At 45.9% G+C, this 19,430-nt stretch overlaps 1 protein-coding gene across 4 annotated transcripts in view; it reads left to right on the forward strand.

Annotated features, from left to right (window-relative positions):
• Positions 1-19,430, forward strand: part of CCDC30 (coiled-coil domain containing 30) — a 123,038-nt gene that overhangs the window by 5,201 nt on the left and 98,407 nt on the right. For 3 of the 4 annotated variants that reach the window (XR_008442809.1, XM_054009324.1, XM_054009325.1), the window contains exons 2-3: positions 1,747-1,929; positions 5,490-5,610. Coding sequence is in view for 2 of the 4 variants with exons in the window: in XM_054009324.1 (XP_053865299.1) it covers positions 1,747-1,929; positions 5,490-5,610 (304 nt within the window). In the remaining 2 variants the exon portion in view is untranslated. Of the gene's footprint in view, positions 1-1,746; positions 1,930-5,489; positions 5,611-19,430 lie in introns of those variants that run through there. The other variant, XM_054009326.1, reaches the window with a different exon arrangement.

Raw genomic sequence — 19,430 nt, forward strand, 5'->3', positions numbered from 1 at the left:
TTCAGCTACGCTATTCGTGTAGCTGAAGTCGAAGTATCTTAGTTCGACTTACCTGGCCGTCCTCACGGCGGTGAGTCGACTGCCGCGGCTCCCCCGTTGACTCCACTTACTCCTCCTGCCGAGGTGGAGTATGGGCGTCGATTAGCGGATCAATACATTGAACACAACCTGCCGATCCGACGGGTAGTATAGACATACCCTTAGCATAAGTCTTAGCATAAGCAGCTAACCAGGAGTAATCCTGGATCATAAGATATCATAAGATAGAATGTTGTAATAAACAAGTATGATTAAACTGATAGGTAACTGCTGGATGCCAGTTGATTCTAGTTTGGGATATTTTAAGATAGGAACATCACCAGCAGATGTTCAACCACAAGAATGCAATGGCCACCAATTGACATATATACTAATAAGCTTGAGGTAAATGGCATAATAACGTTTCAGAGGAGGGCACCCTCAACATTATTAGGGTGAGGAAGTTTAGATATGGAGAGAGGATGCCAGACATCTTTATGAATATTCATGGCTGCCATGTAACCCTATAATCTCAGCCTAGCCTCTTGGGATCTTCTTGGCATGCCAGAGATAGGACCACTCGTCTCATTGATCATAGATATCCGCAAGAGATGGTGTACAAATGTCCTGCTGCAGGACGTCTTGACCATTCTGTATTATCTCTACCCATTTTGCTTTGGAGTGTTTGAATTTGCTAATTGTCTTAATAAAAACATTACACTCAAGAGGCCTTTCCTAAGTGTGAATGTCTTTCACATGAGCATCAGGGTCCTCATAGTAACTCTGGGTCTGATCTTGAAGCAGGACCCTTCCAAACGCAGAATGCTAACTTGGGAATACTGATTAACATACAATCAATAGATCAGGAAACACCTGTCCTTCTTTAAAATTTCCAAAATTGGTTAGCTGGGAGCTGCTATCAGCCGTTATTAAGTGATTGCAGAAATCCTTGAGTTTTGGAATAGAATCCAAACAAGTGTATGGTATGTGAGTCTGGTAATCTCTATGGTATATTTTTGAATCGCTTCCCATAACGGGAAATAAGGGCAGGGATCCTCATATCCCAAATCCCTCTCATCAAACAAGAGTAATCAAATTTGATATGATTAAATGCCTTTGGGAGTCATATGCTTCCATCACATTAGTTTTATTGTTTTCTGCACTGCCAGTAAGTGCACATTAATTACAACTTAACTTTTACTGGTTCAGAAATATTATGCCCACACAAATCTTTCCCAGGAGGAAATGTTTTAGATCAGGGGTGGCCAACCTGTGGCTCCGGAGCCACATGCGGCTCTTCAGAAGTTAATATGCAGCTCCTTGTATAGGCACTGACTCCGGGGCTGGAGCTACAGGCGCCAACTTTCCAATGTGCCGGGGGGTGCTCTCTGCTCAATCCCTCGCTCTGCCACAGGCCCTGCCCCCACTCCACCCCTTCCCGCCTCCTCTGAGCCTGCTGTGCCCTCGCTCCTCCCTCCTCCCCTCCAGAGCCTCCTGGACGCCACAAAACAACTGATCGGGAAGGGGAAGGCACTGATCAGTGGGGCTGCCGGTGGGTGGGAGGCACTGGGAGTGGGGATGGGGGAGCTGATGGGGGGGGGCTACTGATGTATTACTGTAGCTCTTTGCCAATGCTCATTGGTAAATTCTGGCTCCTTCTCAGGCTCAGGTTGGCCACCCCTGTTTTAGATGTTTGAGTAGGTTACATTTGATGATTTATTCTGACAGGAAAAAGTACAGGTGGAAGACATACTTGAGAGGCTCAAGGAAGAAGGAATCGACCCTTCAGCTTCTGTAGATGAGCAACTTTGTTATGTTTGGCAATTATTCCTGTGTAATGAAGACAAGTTACGGTCTGCTAGTCAGGACTTAGAGAACCTTAGACAACAGCAAGCAGAAGAAATGAGAGAGGTAAGAACTAATTGACATTCGAGTAATCTTCATAAATATTTGTGCTTTCTATTAGGATTTCACTTTTAACCAGTTACTGATCCAGGAGAGGACCTTCCCTCTTATCCCATGACTGCTTACTTTGCTTAAGAGCTTTTGGTGAGTGACCTTGTCAAAGCTTTTCTAAAAGGCCACATACGCTATAGCCACTGAATCACCCTTGTCCACGTGTTTGTTGACACCCTCAAAGAATTCTAATAGAGTGGTGAGGCATGATTTCCCTGTACAAAAGCCATGCTGACTCTTCCCCCAACAAATCATGTTCAGCTATGTGTCTGATAATTCTGTTCTGTACTATTGTTTCAACCAATTTGGCTGGTACTGAAGTTAGGTTACTTGCCTGTAATTTGCCAGGATCGCCTCTGGAGCCTTTTTTAAAAATTGCTGTTTACATTAGCTATCATCCAGTCTTCTGTTACAGAAGCTGATTTAAATGATAGGTTACATACTATACTTACTAGTTCTGCAATTTCATATTTGAGTTCCTTCAGAACATGATGCATCCGAAGAAGTGAGGTTTTTACTCACGAAAGCTTATGCCCAAATAAATCTGTTAGTCTTTAAGGTGCCACCAGACTCTTTGTTGTTTTTGTAGATACAGACTAACACGGCTACCCCCTGATACTTCAGAACTCTTGGGTGAATACCATCAAGTCTTGGTGACTCATTACTATTTAATTTATCAGTTCGTTACAAAATCTCCTCTATCAACACCTCAGTCTGGGACAGTTCCTCAGATTGGTCACCCAGAAAGAATGTCTCAGGTGTGCGAATCTCCCTCACATCCTCTGCAGTAAAGACTGATGCAAAGAATTCATTTGGTTTCTCCACAATGGCCTTGTCTTCCTTGAGTGACCCATTAGCACAATTGTCCAGTGGCCCCACTGAGTGTTTGGCAGGCTTCCTACTTCTGATGTATTTAAATAATGTTTTGCTGTTAGTTCTTGTCTTTTGCTAGTTGCTTTTCAAATTCTTTTTTGGCCTGCCTAATTATACTTTTACACTTGACTTGCCAGAGTTTATGCTCCTTTCTATTTTCCTCAGTAGGATTTGACTTCCAATTGTTAAAGGATGCCTTTTTGTCTCTATGAGCATTGTTTGTTATCAGGATAAAATTAAAAATGGATTCATTTTAATTATCAGATCACTCAGTGCTAGTTAGCAACGGATTGCATACGAGTTACTCTAAATTAGGGATAATAGTGCTTTTTTACTGACTTAATGGATAATGCCAAATTGTATTTAGAAAGATTACAAAATCCAGCATAGGTTTATGCAGCAAGAGTTCAGTTAGTTGATGGGCAGCTTTAGCTATCTTAGGGCTTGTCTACATTACCCGCTGGATCGACGGGCACCGATCGATCCAGTGGGGGTCGATTTATCGCATCTAGACTAGAAACGATAAATTGACTGCCAAGCGCTCTCCCGTCGACTCCGGTACTCCACCAAGGTGAGAGGCACAGGCGGAGTCGACGGGAGAGTGTCAGCCGTCGACTTACCGCGGTGAAGACACTGCGGTGAGTAGATCTAAGTACGTCGACTTCAGCTCCACTATTCACGTCGCTGAAGTTGCAAAACTTAGATCGATCCGTCCCCCAGTGTAGACCAGGCCATACTCTCTGTGTCACCTCCAGTTAGGTGTCCAGAGTCACCTGACATTTGGTATACATAACTTTGTGCAATATTTCTGTGATGTCACCACCACTTTCCTGAATAGCCAAGAGATGAAGGAAAGCATTGCTGAAAACTAGGAAATACAGTGTTAAGGTACACTCCCGCATCATCATAACTTTGCCCTCTTTGAGCATTGCTCCATATCACACATGCTCACCTCTGCCTTTTCACTGTAAAGGAAAAGAGCTACCTGCACCTGCCTTGCACTCAAATACGTAGCCTAGTCTCCCGACAGAATACCACACTTGTGAAATTAAATTACAGTACTGATTCACATAGGATACCATCTAAATCTATATTTTCCTTTACCCATCATTAAACCTATGGACTGCTCTCATATCCCACTCTACCCACAATTCCTGGGGGAAGGCACAGGAGGGGAGTGGGGGAGGTGTCTTGAGACAACCTACACAATTTTGCAATAAGATGATGCAGGCTACATTCTCAAGATACATATACCTCCCTTTCCTTTACTCGCACACATGGGCTGGGCCCAAAATCAGTCACAGCTCTGTGATGCTCCTAAAACGAATCCCCATCTCCTCAGCTCAAAAACACACTTCTACCAACCTGCCCCACCAACACCTCCACGATTCAGACCATTCACTACAACTATAGCTCTCACACTGAATGCAGTTGCAGGGCATGCAGTAACTCCCAGTGGCAATTGCCAGCTTGGGGGTAGGGGCAGAGTTAAGGGCATATACTTTAACTTTGTATTTCCTGGTTTTCTGAAGTTTGAGTTTTGTTGAACTTGATGTTCTGGAGCTGTCCCCGGGAAACCTTAACTCTGCATTCACAAAGGTGTTTTTTTTTTAAATTTAATTAACATAGGAGAAATTGAAAACAAAAAACGTTGTGTTAAGCTCACGGGTTTCAAAGTGAGGAAGTGGCTATGGAAAATGGCACTGGGGGTTTCCAAGCTTGAGACTCATTTAATTCCATATAAAAAGTCTGTGCAGGTGACAAGTACAAGATGGCTGTACTAGCCCCACAGATCACTCTGGGCATTGAAAATCAACGGTTCTTTCCATCTCGCACATAGCCTAATTAGAGAGGCAAGCTGGTCATGACTCCATAGTTAAGGCTGCAATCAATGTTCCATTATAAGGCTTATTTTTACTCCCTATATGTGGGTGATCCCCATTCTGCTTTAAATGGGAATTGGCCATATGGACCTCTATTCTTGGCACAAATATGGCCTGGCCTGCATGCTCAGAATTTTCTAGAATGTACCATCCGTTGGGGCCACTCACTCCCCATCTCCTCCTCTTACGTAGGGTTTGGAGGGTGGCTCTAAACCCTCTTCAACTCCTTCTGGCTGCCAAAGCTGCAGTTTGGTTGGAGTATAGTTCAGTGTCAATGCTTCCCCCCCGCCCCCATCAGTTCTGTCCTTTGGTTGCCTCTTTGGGTCCAGTTTTTCATAGTTAGCTAGCTAGTAACTCAGACTGTAGCTTAGACTTTAAACACTGTGTGTTTAAAACACGCACACAGGTACACACAAAAAGGCACATGCATACGCACACACCAGGGTTTTTGGTGTCCATGCCATTGTGCGCCTCCCTGGGCTATTTCCCTTTCCCTAATGTTGGGCCTTTCAGTCAATTTTAGTTACCCCTTTGGAGAGAGAAATGAATAGAGCCTTTGTAGTCACAAAATCCTTAAACTTGTAAAGAACATAACAAAGTGCTACTCTGTGAATGTTTCATTTCTTCCTGGCAGAAGTGCATTGGGGATCAGACAGTAACTTCTGAGGGTACTATGTGAGCTAGTGATGCTAATGACTTGTTTGTAAATGAAAGTCACACATCCAAAGTTCGAAATCTTGTTGCTCTCTTTGTTTCTAGGTGGAGAATTATGTGGGCCATGTCCGTAGCCTCACCGCAGAGCGAGACGCTTTCACCACTGAGTTTGAAAAAGAAAATGAACAACTCAAAATTGAGTTTACACAGCTGCAACTCCAGCAGGGTAATCCCTCTCTCCTTTCTCTGAAAACGCTTCAGTATTTGTGCTGTAACAAATGTCAGGGACTACAGGTTATTCAGGGAAGCTGGCTGAGTGCTGCCTTGTAGGAAACAAGAGTGATTTCTTCTTGTACTTTAGAGAACAAAATGTTATAGAGAAGTCTGTGTAATATACAGTTATCTAGGTAGACAGAATGTATGTATAAATTATTGTATACCATTAAAATTAAATTTTAAATCAGTTTAGAAATACTGGTCTTTATTTTGTTGTCTCCATTCAGTGAATGGGGTTGCTGCCTCTTTCAGTGTGGCTGCAATTTTAATTATATTTCCAAGAGGCACTCAGTTTGCAGAACAGAACAGAATCAGCTGCACCACTAGAAAGAGCAGGAGAACAGATATTCAGAGTTGTTATAAAGTAATGTATTTATTCAGTTAACCAAAAGGGGTCCAATCCTGCTCCCACTGAAGCCAATGAGTTTTGTCATTGATTTCAGTCAGAATGGGATCTGGCTCAGAGTTTACTTTAAAATAACTTTGAAAGACCTGGTGTCTTTCTAATAGTGGCTTATTCTCAGCCCTGATAGATGATGTTACAATTTCACAATGTCAGTTTATGTTAGCTTCTTAATTATGTTTAATATAATTATTGTGTTCATATTTCAGTTTCTGTGAGTAATGGTCCTGTTTCCTAAACCCCTGCGATCCCTTCCAACAGGGATCATTTTGTGCTTTTTTAGTGACTGCTTTTCTTTGTAATTCTGCTGGATATTGTGTTTAAATACCTTTCATAGCCCGCTGCAGTTTTCCTTCACTTTTCTTTTTGTGACGGGTGTGTGTTGGACCGGTGAGTAAAAGGGGAGTGATGCATACACAGTAGTGCCGTTTCTGTGCAGCAGAGAGTGGAGAGGTGTCAGGAGCCTGATTCTTTGCCCTGCTCTTGGCAATCTGAGGGTTTCAGGCAGTGCTTTTGGTGCAGTTGGTTTGGATAGATAAAGACATTCTGACTACTAATGGAGTGAGATTTTTCAGGACAGGAGCAGACTTGTAGCTTTACGGTATGTGTATCAGATAAGGTACCTGGAGGATTTCTGCTGCCTGTCCAAACTGAAGGGAAAACCACATCTGGCCTAGTGGACTCAGGATGTAGCCAGGCACCAGTCTGAGGGGATCTGATACTAGCAGAGCACTTGCTAAACACATATCTGTTTCATTTGTACTTGGAGATGTAAAGCCTCATCCCACTCCTATTGTTGTCATGTGGATGGGGAATCATGAAGAGGAGATTCCAGTAGAAATCTCAAGACCCTTACCCAGGCTGATGGTGATTGGATGAGACTGGAAGCATTTCTGGGACCTACTGGATTCAGCTATTGCCCTACAGTCAGGACCCAGACAAGAAGGAGAGCCCGCCCGCGGGATTTATACTTGCACTCCCCCTGGTGGACTCAGATCTTTGTAAAGTTTGGTTCTGTCCTTGGAAGTCCAGAAGCTGGAAATGGAAGGCAGGGTGAAGCCAGGGTGAATTTGAATCACACTAGGGAAGAGAAAATGAAATGGCCACCTCAGATGAGAACGGGGGAAGTACTTCCACTGATCACAGCAATGAGAATGTGGCTGCCACAGGGGTACAAGAGGGACCACTAGACCAAACACCACATATCTCCTGGGAAAAGTTGCCCACAGAGATCCTTATTGGGTGGGGATTAACATTGTGTCCCACATGTTAAGAGGTATGGCAGCTACTGAAGGTAAAACCACCTGTACTACAGACTAACTGGTGGAGTGATTTCACCATACCCTGAAATTAATGCTCCAGAAATTTGTGGAAACAGATGCAAAAGATGGTGATAGGTTATTGCCATATCTTTGCAATCTGTGAGATATCCCACACTTCCACAGGACTTTTTCCTTGTTTTTGTATGGGCAGTGACCACAAGGAGAGCTGGATCTCATAGTTAAGGATGGAAGGGTCCCCCCCTCTTGCAGAACCATTGTAATGCATCCTTTGCATGATGGAACAACCGGTCACGCTGGGGCACTTGGCATTAGAGACTCTATCTAGAACCTGTCACAGTTATGGGGCAAACTGCTCCTCTGACCCCTCCAGGTGTCTGAATCCATCCCCTCTAGATCTTGGGGTAATTCTACCCCATTTTCCCACTTGGTGGGTTGCGCAGTCTCTCATGTATCAACCATGATCGCCACCGTAGGTCTGGCTTAGGCTCAGACCCTGCAGTTCTGTTCCCACCGGGGCTATGATGTTGCTTTAAAGCAGGCTGCTTGGTTACAGGATACCAAAGTAACATTTATATAGAAAAAATGTTCTCTCTGAAATGCTTATCCTAAAAAGAATACACCAGCCTTGGATCTGGTTACCAGCAGATTTCCCCTCAACACCAGCATCTCCAGAGCGGGACTGTTTTTGCCACCCCTTTTGGTCTACTTCAGTTCACCTTGGCATCTCTTGTGTTGCACAGAGCACCTACTACATTCCCGTGATTCACGGATTATGTGTTGGAGCAGCTGGGCTCACAACCTACCTAAAAATTGCAGATTCAGGAACCAAGAATAAAATACCTAAGCTGCTAGGTTGGGAACGGATGCATTCAGCCCTCGAAGGATACAATAGAGGCCCTGAAGAATTGGTTAGTTTCTACCACAAAGAAACAACTGTGGGCACTTCTGGCGGTTAGCAGGATATTACAGACTATTTGTAGCCCAATTTGCTGTCCTAGCCACTCCATTAACTGAACTGATGAAGCAGTTGTTTCCAAAACTGGTGAATGGGACTGATCAGCATGAAAGAGGCCTCAGTCATTTGAAAGACATTTTATGCTCCCAGCCTATAATATTACACTCCCCAATTCTGATCACTCATTTGTGTGACAACTAGGTTTGGGGACTGTTCTCTCACAAGAGTTTGAAGGGGAGCATTCTGTCCTATAACTAAGTCACAAGCTTTTTGCCTGGAAAAACTCTGTGTTCCACCACCAAGGAATGGCTAGTAGTTTAATGGGCAGTGGGTACGCTATATTACTACCTCATGGGTAGTCACTTTAGTCACTGGTCACGTGCCTTTATGATGGTTCGAAACTATGAAAGACAAACAGTGGAATCACCTGCTGGTGGAAAGACAAACAGTGGAATCACCTACAGCCCTTTGTCCTTCTGGCCTGGTATTAACCTGGGAAACAAATGCAATTTTTCCCCCGCTGGGTAAAGTCTGGAGAGCAGGACCATGGGCTTGCTCTGAGGAGAGTGTAAAAGGATGGTGGTGTGTAATGGTTATGTTATACTGGCCCTTTAAAGTCAGAGGGGGAAGTTCTAGACAGGGCAGGCAGACTATCCCATTCCAGGAGTTCTGGTGCAGACAAACCCAGGGAAGGATAGCGACAGATGCTGAGAGAGAGGGTGTGGTCTTGGGATGATGGTATCTGGGAAAACCCCTGGCTACTATTTTGTTTAGGACCTGGGGCCAGGAGCCTTGTAGTACGTGGGAGGGAGGGGGCAGAGCTCCCTTCTCTCAGCCAATCAGGATGAGTTCTGGGAAGGAGGGAGAAAGAGACTGGTAGGAAGAGGATCTGCTAACCTCTCCCAGGCTTGGGAGGGGGAGAATGAGGGCTGGTCTATGCTACGGGGGGGAGGGGAGGAAGGAGGATTGATCTAAGTTATGCAACTTCAGCTACGTGAATAACGTAGCTGAAGTCGACGTACTTAGATCTACTTACCGTGGTGTCTTCACTACGGTGTGTTGACGGGAGATGCTCTCCTGTCGATTCCCCTTGCGCTTTCCTTTGAGGTGGAGTACCAGAGATCGGCGGTTGATTTATCGTCTCTATACTAGACACGATAAATCGACCCCCGCTGGATCAATCGCTGCCCATTGATCCGGCCGGTAGTGTAGACAAGCCCTAAGACTGAGCTGCTTTGACTTTGCTTCCAAGCTGTGGAGGAGCACTGGGAAAATGGCACCCCCTCGGGACTCCATTTTGTTGTGATGAGTTACCCCCCACCCCTCCAAGTTTTGTTTGTTTGAGAGGCCTTTGCAGCCAGTTTTGGCAGAGCTGGGAGGAGGTAATTTACAGGCCATCTGGGAGAGGCTGGCTAAGGGTCACAGTGTGCAACAAGAAATGAGTTTTTATAAAACCAATAGGAAAGTTTCCATAATTTAAAAAAATGCCAGTGAAAACAGTTATTAAACAAGTAAATATTCCCCTGCAGGATTTGAAACCCAAACATTTCAGTACTAAGGACCTGATATACAAGGGGTCAGACTTGATCAGTGATTTTCACTTGTGGACCCTTATAAAATTTCGAATGGCGGTGCGGACCCCTTTGGAAATTCATCCTGTGGTCCACAGACCCCAACCGTAGAAGTCTTAGACTGAAAACGGACTGAGCAGAATTCAGCTATAAGTGTTGCATGTACTCAGTACTGCATTCAATGCAGCGTGAGAAAGGGCGCTAAACTGTGGGTTCTATGGGAATGACCATACTTCCAAGGTTTTGAACCGTGCGTGGAGATATTCACAGACTTTCATTGATCAGAAAAACGGAATGCCTTTTCTGGGATCTGAAACTTTATTTTCATAGGTTTCAGAGTGATAGCCATCAGCAAAAAGAACGAAGAATACTTGTGGCACCTTAGAGACTAACACATTTATTTGAGCATAAACTTTCATGGACTAAAACCCACTTCAAGAAACTCCCTGAAAAAGCACAAGAACAAATCCACACAGACATACCCCTAATACCTGGGTCAGGGGTATTCTATCTGCTACCTAAGATCCATAAACCTGGAAATCCTGGACGCCCCATCATCTCAGGCATTGGCACCCTGACAACAGGATTGTCTGGCTATGTAGACTCTCTCCTCAGGCCCTATGCTACCAGTACTCCTAGCTATATTTTTCCCCCTACTGTTACTCACACCTTCTTGTCAATGTTTGGAAATGGGCCATCCTGATTATCACTGACAAAAGGTTTTTTTTCTTCTGCTGATAATAGCTCACCTAATAGCTCACCTTAATTAATTACCCTTGTTACAGTTGGTATGGCAACACCCATTTTTTCCTGTGTTCTGTGTATATATATATTTTTCTACTGTATCTTCCACTGCATGCATCCGACTAAGTGGGTTTTATCCCACGAAAGCTTATGCTCAAGTAAATTTGTTAGTCTCTAAACTGCCACAAGTACTACTGTTCTTTTATTTTTATAGTCACTTTTTGCAGATCCCTTAGACATAGTTTGTGAACCCAGGGGTCCACGGACCACAGGTCGAAAACCACTGGACTCCATGATCTAATGGTCCCTTCTGGCCTTAAACTTTGTGATTGCCATAATCCAATTTGAGCAAAATGTAAAAAGTGAATAAACAGCATAAGTAGTAAGGAAATTGGACTTCTAGAATTCTCTCACTTTTTACTATTCTAAAGCTTTATTAGTGATATTCTCTAAATTAAAAAAATACATAAAATTGACTCTTAGACTCTAAGGTCAGAAGGGACCATTATGATCATTTAGTCTGCCCTCCCGCATGATGCGGGCCACAAAAGCTGACCCACCCACTCCTGGAAGAATTCTCTCCCTTGACTCAGCTGTTGAAGTCCCCAAATCATGATTTAAAGACTTCAAATCGCTGAGAATCCTCCAGCAAGTGACCCCTGCCCCATGCTGCGGAGGAAGGCGAAAAACCTCCAGGGCCTATGCCAATCTACCCTGGAGGAAAATTCCTTCCCGACCCCAAATATGGCGATCAGCTGAACCCCGAGCATGCGGGCAAGATTCTCTACCCAGACCCTCTGGAAAAAGTTCTCTGTAGTAACTTTTAATATCCCATCATTGACCATTGTTGCTAATTACCAGCGATGGCACGTTATTGACCTAATGACTAAAATCACTTTATCCCATCAAACCATCCCCTCCATAAACCTACCAAGCTTAATCTTAAAGCCAGAGAGGTCTTTTGCCCCCACTGTTTCCCTCGGAAGGCTGTTCCAAAATTTCACCCTTCTGATGGTTAGAAACCTTCGTCTAATTTCAAGCCTAAACTTCCCCAAGGCCAGTTTATATCCATTCATTCTCGTGTCCACATTAGTACTGAGCTGAAATAATTCCTCTCCTTCCCTGGTATTTATCCCTCTAATATATTTAAAGAGAGTAATCATATCCCCCCTCAGCCTTCTTTTGGTTAAGGTAAACAAACCGAGCTCCTCGAGTCTCCTTTCACACTACAGATTTTCCATTCCTCGGATCATCCTAGTGGCCCTTCTTTGTACCCATTGCAGTTTGATTTCATCCTTTTTAAACATGGGAGACCAGAACTGCACACAGTAGTCCAAATGAGGTCTCACCAGTGCCTTGTATAACGGAACCAGCACCTCCTTATCCCTACTAGAAATACCTCGCCTAATGCATCCCAAGACTGCATTAGCTTTTTTCACGGCCACGTCACATTGCCGACTCATAGTCATCCTGCGATCAACCAGGACTCCGAGGTCCTTCTCCTCTTCCGTTACTTCCAACTGATGCATCCCTAGCTTATAACTAAAATTCTTGTTATTTATCCCTAAATGCATAACCTTACATTTCTCACTGTTAAATTTCATCCTATTAGTATTACTCCAGTTTACAAGGTCATCCAAATCTCCCTGCAGGATATCCCGATCCTTCTCCGATTTGGCAATACCTCCCAACTTTGTGTCATCTGCAAACTTTACCAGCACACTCCTACATTCCCAGGTCAGTAATGAATAGATTAAATAAAATCGGACCCAAAACCGAACCTTGAGGAACTCCACTGGTAACCTCCCTCCAACCTGACAGTCCACCTTTTAGTACGACTCACTGCAGTCTCCCCTTTAACCAGTTCTTTATCCACCTCTGGATTTCATATCAATCCCCATCTTTTCCAATTTAACCAATAATTCCTCATGAGGTACCGTATCAAACGCTTTACTGAACTCTAGGTATATTAGATCCACCGCATTTCCTTTATCTAAATAATCTGTTACTTTCTCAAAGAAGGAGATCAGGTTGGTTTGGCACGATCTACCTTTCGTAAAACCGTGTTGTAATTTGTCCCAATTGGCATTGTCCTCAAGGTCCTTAACTACTTTCTCCTTCAAAATTTTTTTCCAAGACCTTGCATATTACAGATGTTAAACTAACAGGCCTGTAGTTACCCGGGTCAATATTTTTCCCCTTCTTGAAAATAGGAACCGCATTAGCTATTCTCCAGTCAAACGGTACCACCCCCGAGTTTACAGATTCATTAAAAATTATCGCTAACGGGCTTGCAATTTCTCGCGCCAGTTCCTTTAATATTCTCGGATGAAGATCATCCGGTCCGCCCGATTTAGTCCCGTTAAGCTGTTCGAGTTTGGCTTCTACCTCGGATATGGTAATGTCAATCCCCACTCCTTTATTCCCATCAGTCTCTCTTCTTCTATTCCTCAGCCTTTCATTAGCCTCATTAAATACCCTGCCCTCGTTGAGTATCACCAGCAACAAGGGTTGGAAGTATTTCTGCATTAGCGGGCAGAGAGAGAGAGAGAGAGCGAGAGCTAAGGGTGTGTTCTGCGTTTACATTTGGAATTTGTAACTTTTGAGCACTTGTTTTCTGAACCTTGTACTAAATTAACAGTAGATTTATTTGCTTGGAATTTACTTTGTCTATATATTTGTTTCTGTGCCTTTTGATAGTCACTGTAAGTTGTTTAGTACTTGAAAATCAAGGGCCAAGACTTTCAAAATTGATTAGTGATTTTGAAGGCCCAAAACCTTGATTTTGACACCTTGAAGGGCCTGATTTTCAAAGAGTGGGTGCTCAGACCTCTCTGAAAATTGGGCCTTTTTAAGGTTTCTCTGGGCACCCAAAATGTCTCTTTTAAAAAGATCTTGGCCACCAAGTGTTTTAAATGACTAGTGACCTATGGCCGTGGGATTGCACCTCTATCTTGCTGAGAATTAGGGTGACCAGACGTCCCGATTTTATCGGGACCGTCCCGATTTTATCGGGACCGTCCCGATATTTCCTTGTTTGTCCCGCGTCCCGACCGACGTGCGGTCGGGACAACCGGACAAACAAGGAAATGCCCCGGAGCCTAGAGCCCGGAAGTGCTCGCAGCCCCCCCCCCCCCCGCCCGACTCCGCCCCCTCCTCCCCCGATTGGCTCCCTCCCCGAATCCCCGCCTCTTCCCCGGGCTCACCATTCCCCCTCCCTCTGCAAGCGCTGGAGGGAGGCCGGGGAGACTCAGGGGAAGCGCGGGGCCGGGGGCCGGGGTGAGTAACAGTCCGGCCTGGCCCCGAGCAGGCAGGACGCAGTCGGGCGGTAGGGAGAGGAGGGGGGCGGCCCGCGGGGCCAGGCGGCGGCTGTTCTCACCCCCCCCCGGGCAGCGGGACTCAGGAGCAGCCGCTGCTGCAGCTCCCACTGCCGCGGGGGAGGAAGCGGCCATGGCGCTCCGCGGCTGCGGCGCCTCCGAACCCCCCGAGCCGGGGCCTGCTGCGGGGACCCAGCAGCGCGCACGCTGTGCCCAGCCCCTGGCCGGTCGCGTCTGGGCTGCTGCCCAGCTGGTGCTATCCCGCGGCGGCCCCGGGGCGGAGGCATCGGCAGCCCAGCCCCGTTCGTTCCCCTGCGGGACGGGGGGGCTGGGGCCTGCTGCCCCCACTCCGGGGCCGCCGCGCGATAGCACCAGCTGGGCAGCAGCCCAGACGCGACGGGCCAGGGGCTGGACCCAGCGTGCGCGCTGCTGGGTCCCCGCAGCAGGCCCCGGCTCGGGGGGTTCGGGGGCGCCAGAGCCGCAGCCGCAGAGCGCCATGGCCGCTTCCTCCCCCGCGGCAGTGGGAGCTGCAGCAGCGGCTGCTCCCGAGTCCCGCTGCCCAGGGGGGGAGAACAGCCGCCGCCTGGCCCCGCGGGCCATCCCCCTCCTCGCCCTACCACCCGACTGAGTCCTGCCTGCAAGGGACCAGGCCGGACTCTTACTCACCCTGGCCCCGCGCTTCCCCTGAGTCTCCCGGGAACTCCCTCCAGCGCTTGCGGAGGAAGGGTTTTTTTTTTTTTTTTTTTTTTTGGCCCCGCCCCTCGCCACGCCCCCCCCCCCATCACCCCCTCTCCGCGTCCCGATATTTGTCTTTGGTGATCTGGTCACCCTACTGAGAATAGAAGAACAGGAGTACTTGTGGCATCTTAGAGACTAACAAATTTGTTAGTCTCTAAGGTGCCACAAGTACTCCTGTTCTTTTTGCGGATACAGACTAACACGGCTGCTACTCTGAAACCTTGCTGAGAATGTTATCACTGAGTTGCTATTTCCTTCCCTGTCTTTTCTCCACTAGGTGGCAGGCAAACAACATAAATCTCAAGTTTCAGAGTAACAGCCGTGTTAGTCTGTATCCGCAAAAAGAAGAACAGGAGTACTTGTGGCACCTTAGAGACTAACAAATTTATTAGAGCATAAGCTTTCGTGGACTACAGCCCACTTCTTCGGATGCATATAGAATGGAACATATAATGAGGAGATATATATACACACATACAGAGAGCATAAACAGGTGGGAGTTGTCTTACTAACTCTGAGAGGCCAATTAATTAAGAGAAAAAAAAAAAAAAAAAAACTTTTGAAGTGATAATCAAGCTAGCCGAGTACAGACAGTGTGATAAGAAGTGTGAGAGTACTTACAAGGGGAGATAGTCAACGTTTGTAATGGCTCAGCCATTCCCAGTCCTTATTCAAACCGGAGTTAATTGTGTCTAGTTTGCATATCAATTCTAGCTCTGCAGTCTCTCTTTGGAGTCTGTTTTTGAAGTTTTTCTGTTGTAATATAGCCACCCGCAGGTCTGTCACTGAATGACCAGACAGGTTAAAGTGTTCTCCCACTGGTTTTTGAGTATTTTGATTCCTGATGTCAGATTTGTGTCCATTAATTCTTTTGCGTAGAGACTGTCCGGTTTGGCCAATGTACATGGCAGAGGGGCATTGCTGGCACATGATGGCATAGATCACATTGGTAGATGTGCAGGTGAACGAGCCCCTGATGGTATGGCTGATGTGATTAGGTCCTATGATGATGTCACTTGAATAGATATGTGGACAGAGTTGGCATCGGGGTTTGTTACAAGGATAGGTTCCTGGGTTAGTGGTTTTGTTCAGTGATGTGTGGTTGCTGGTGAGTATTTGCTTTAGGTTGGGGGGTTGTCTGTAAGCGAGGACAGGTCTGTCTCCCAAGATCTGTGAGAGTAAAGGATCATCTTTCAGGATAGGTTGTAGATCTCTGATGATGCGCTGGAGAGGTTTTAGTTGGGGGCTGAAGGTGACAGCTAGTGGTGTTCTGTTATTTTCTTTGTTGGGCCTGTCTTGTAAGAGGTGACTTCTGGGTACTCGTCTGGCTCTGTCAATCTGTTTTTTCACTTCAGCAGGTGGGTATTGTAGTTTTAAGAATGCTTGATAGAGATCTTGTAGGTGCTTGTCTCTATCCGAGGGATTGGAGCAAATGCGGTTATATCTTAGAGCTTGGCTGTAGACAATGGATCGTGTGGTGTGTCCTGGATGGAAGCTGGAGGCATGTAGGTAAGTGTAGCGGTCAGTAGGTTTCCGGTATAGGGTGGTATTGATGTGACCATCGCTTATTAGCACAGTAGTGTCCAGGAAATGGACCGCTTGTGTGGATTGATCTAGGCTGAGGTTGATGGTGGGATGGAAATTATTGAAATCATGGTGAAATTCCTCAAGGGCTTCTTTTCCATGGGTCCAGATGATGAAGATGTCATCAATGTAGCGCAAGTAGAGTAGGGGCGTTAGGGGACGAGAGCTAAGGAAGCGTTGTTCTAAGTCAGCCATAAAAATGTTGGCATATTGTGGGGCCATGCGGGTACCCATAGCAGTGCCGCTGACTTGAAGGTATATATTGTCCCCAAATGTGAAATAGTTGTGGGTGAGGACAAAATCACAAAGTTCAGCCACCAGGTTAGCTGTGACATTATCAGGGATACTGTTCCTGATAGCTTGTAGTCCATCTTTGTGTGGAATATTGGTGTAGAGGGCTTCTACGTCCATAGTGGCCAGGATGGTGTTTTCTGGAAGATCACCGATGGATTGTAGTTTCCTCAGGAAGTCAGTGGTGTCTCGAAGATAGCTGGGAGTGCTGGTAGCGTAGGGTCTTAGGACAGAGTCTACATAACCAGACAAGCCTGATGTTAGGGTGCCAATGCCTGAGATGATGGGGCGTCCAGGATATCCAGGTTTATGGATCTTGGGTAGCAAATAGAATACCCCTGGTCGGGGTTCTAGGCATGTGTCTGTACGGATTTGTTCCTGTGCTTTGTCAGGGAGTTTTTTTAGCAGATGGTGTAGTTTCTTTAGGTAATCTTCAGTGGGATCAGAGGATAATGGCCTGTAGAATGTGGTGTTAGAGAGCTGTCTAGCAGCCTCCTGGTCATATTCCAATTTATTCATGATGACGACAGCACCTCCTTTGTCAGCCTTTTTGATTATGATGTCAGGGTTGTTTCTGAGGCTGTAGATGGCGTTGTGTTCAGCATGGCTGAGGTTATGTGGCAAGTGATGTTGCTTTTCCACAATTTCAGCCTTTGCACGTCGACGGAAGCAATCTATGTAGAAATCCAGTCTGTTGTTTCGACCGTCCGGAGGAGTCCATGCAGAATCCTTTTTTTTGTAGTGCTGGTAGGGAGGATTCTGTGGGTTAGTATGCTGTTCAGAGGTATGTTGGAAATATTCTTTGAGTCGGAGACGTCGAAAGTAGGATTCTAGGTCACCGCAGAACTGTATCATATTCATGGGTCTGGAGGGACAAAAGGAGAGGCCCCGAGATAGGACAGACTCTTCTGCTGGGCTAAGAGTATAGCCGGAAAGATTAACAATATTGCTGGGTGGGTTAAGGGAGCTACTGTTGTGGCTGCTTGTGGCATGTAGCAGTTTAGATAGTTTAGTGTCCTTTTTCCTTTGTAGAGAGGCAAAGTTTGTCTTGTAAATGGCTTGTCTAGTTTTTGTAAAGTCTATCCATGAGGAAGTTTGTGTGGAAGGTTGGTTTCTTATGAGAGTATCCAGTTCTGAGAGCTCATTCTTAATCTTTCCCTGTTTGCTGTATAGGATGCTGATCAGGTGGATCTCATAATCTACATAAATCTCGTAGATGATAACATCTTTCTCTCTTCTCATTGTGACTTTGCTTCCATCATCTGAAAGGATGGCTTTCTTGCTTTTTAAGATTTCCAAGGGTGTGAGTATTAGACTGTGAGTAGGAAGCCGTTTGTGTAATCGACGGAGTGAGCCAAGCTTCTATCAGTGGGTTAATTTGGGGGTGGGCGGGTTTACTGGTTTATGTGCAGAATTCCCAAGGAATCTGTGTGGGTTCCAGTTAAACTTCAGTTTCACATAGTTCCTATATATTTTGGGGTGGGGGGTGGGAGGGGGGGAGTGTTTTCAGCGACTTGGGCTGGGATGTCACTGTTATGCAAATAATTCTTATGTATGGAAACTATTATGCAATCTTAGCTAAAGCAGTTGCTGCAGCTCCTGGGATATTTATTGACAACATGCACTCACTGTCTAAGTCTTTATTTACATCAGTAAAACATAATTAAAATCAATGTTGTCCACATACTGCCAGTAATCTAGACCAGTCCACAAAACAACGCCAGCTTGTTACAACCACCGTTCCCACCCCGTCCCTATAAACACTTCTCTACTACCTAGTTTCCTCCAGCAACAGCCGGAGCAAATGGATGATCCTGACTCCATTCTCTGGAGCCCCAACGAGAGCTCCAAGCTCCAGCACCCTCCACACAGAATGTCTGGCTCCCACAGACTCTAACCAGACCACAGATAGGTCAAGGATATTAAAACCTTCCAGACAGTAGTAGAGCTACTTCTGCACAACTTTCTCTCTCTCTCCTTCATCAAAATGGACGGCCTGAGACGGGACCGTGGTTAGTGAGAATGAGACCGTTCCACTGGTCTACTCTGGATAGATGTTCCAACTACGGCCATGTCTGTACGTTCAGCGGTGCAGCAGTGCAGCTACTGCTACAGCTGCGCCGCTGCAGCATGTCTGGTGAAGACGCTCTGTGCCGACAGGAGAAAGCTCCCCCGTCAGCATAGAAAAACCACCTCCGTGAGCAGCATAAGTGACGTTGGCAGGAGAAGCTGTCCTGTCGACATAGCACTGTGCACTCAAACACTTATGTCGCTCCGGGGTTGGAATATTCACACCTGAGTGTCATATAAGTTTTGCCAACATAGGCTGTAGTGTAGACATCACCCAAGACGACAGCTTGGCCTTCACCTTAGCCATGGCATAACTGCAAAAAGGCTTTGCCACAACCAGCTAGACTAAGCAATGCTCCTCCTGACGGGTGCAGGTCTGTCTGTTTGTCAGCTGTCCCCAAAGATGCTGTGAACATGGGGCCTGTGATGGCCAATGATAAAATGATGACCACAATGGCCTGGTACATCAGCTGCAGTATTTTCCTGCAGAGAATTCTGAAACCAGAGTACTCCTAGGCAGTCTGAAAGCAAAGCAAGGCAATCAGTTCTGCTTTGAGAGGAATTGGGTAAGACCAGATCTGTGCACAAAGGGGACGGTGTGCTGACCATGACAAGGTCCAATCCCAGTCCATAAATATGATCCAGAATACACCCTCCTCTGTATACTGGGCCAATAATCACCTGGAATGCACCACTAAGTAGATAAGTCTTGAGATCCTGAGTCAACTTGCAAGAATCAGAATAAGACGTTCCCATCACCCAGGACGATGTTCCCACTTCATTGGTGGCCACAAAGCAGCCATAAAGATCCTGC

The sequence above is a fragment of the Malaclemys terrapin genome, chromosome 19, assembly GCF_027887155.1.
Source record: "Malaclemys terrapin pileata isolate rMalTer1 chromosome 19, rMalTer1.hap1, whole genome shotgun sequence".
Taxonomy (NCBI): Eukaryota; Metazoa; Chordata; order Testudines; family Emydidae; genus Malaclemys; species Malaclemys terrapin.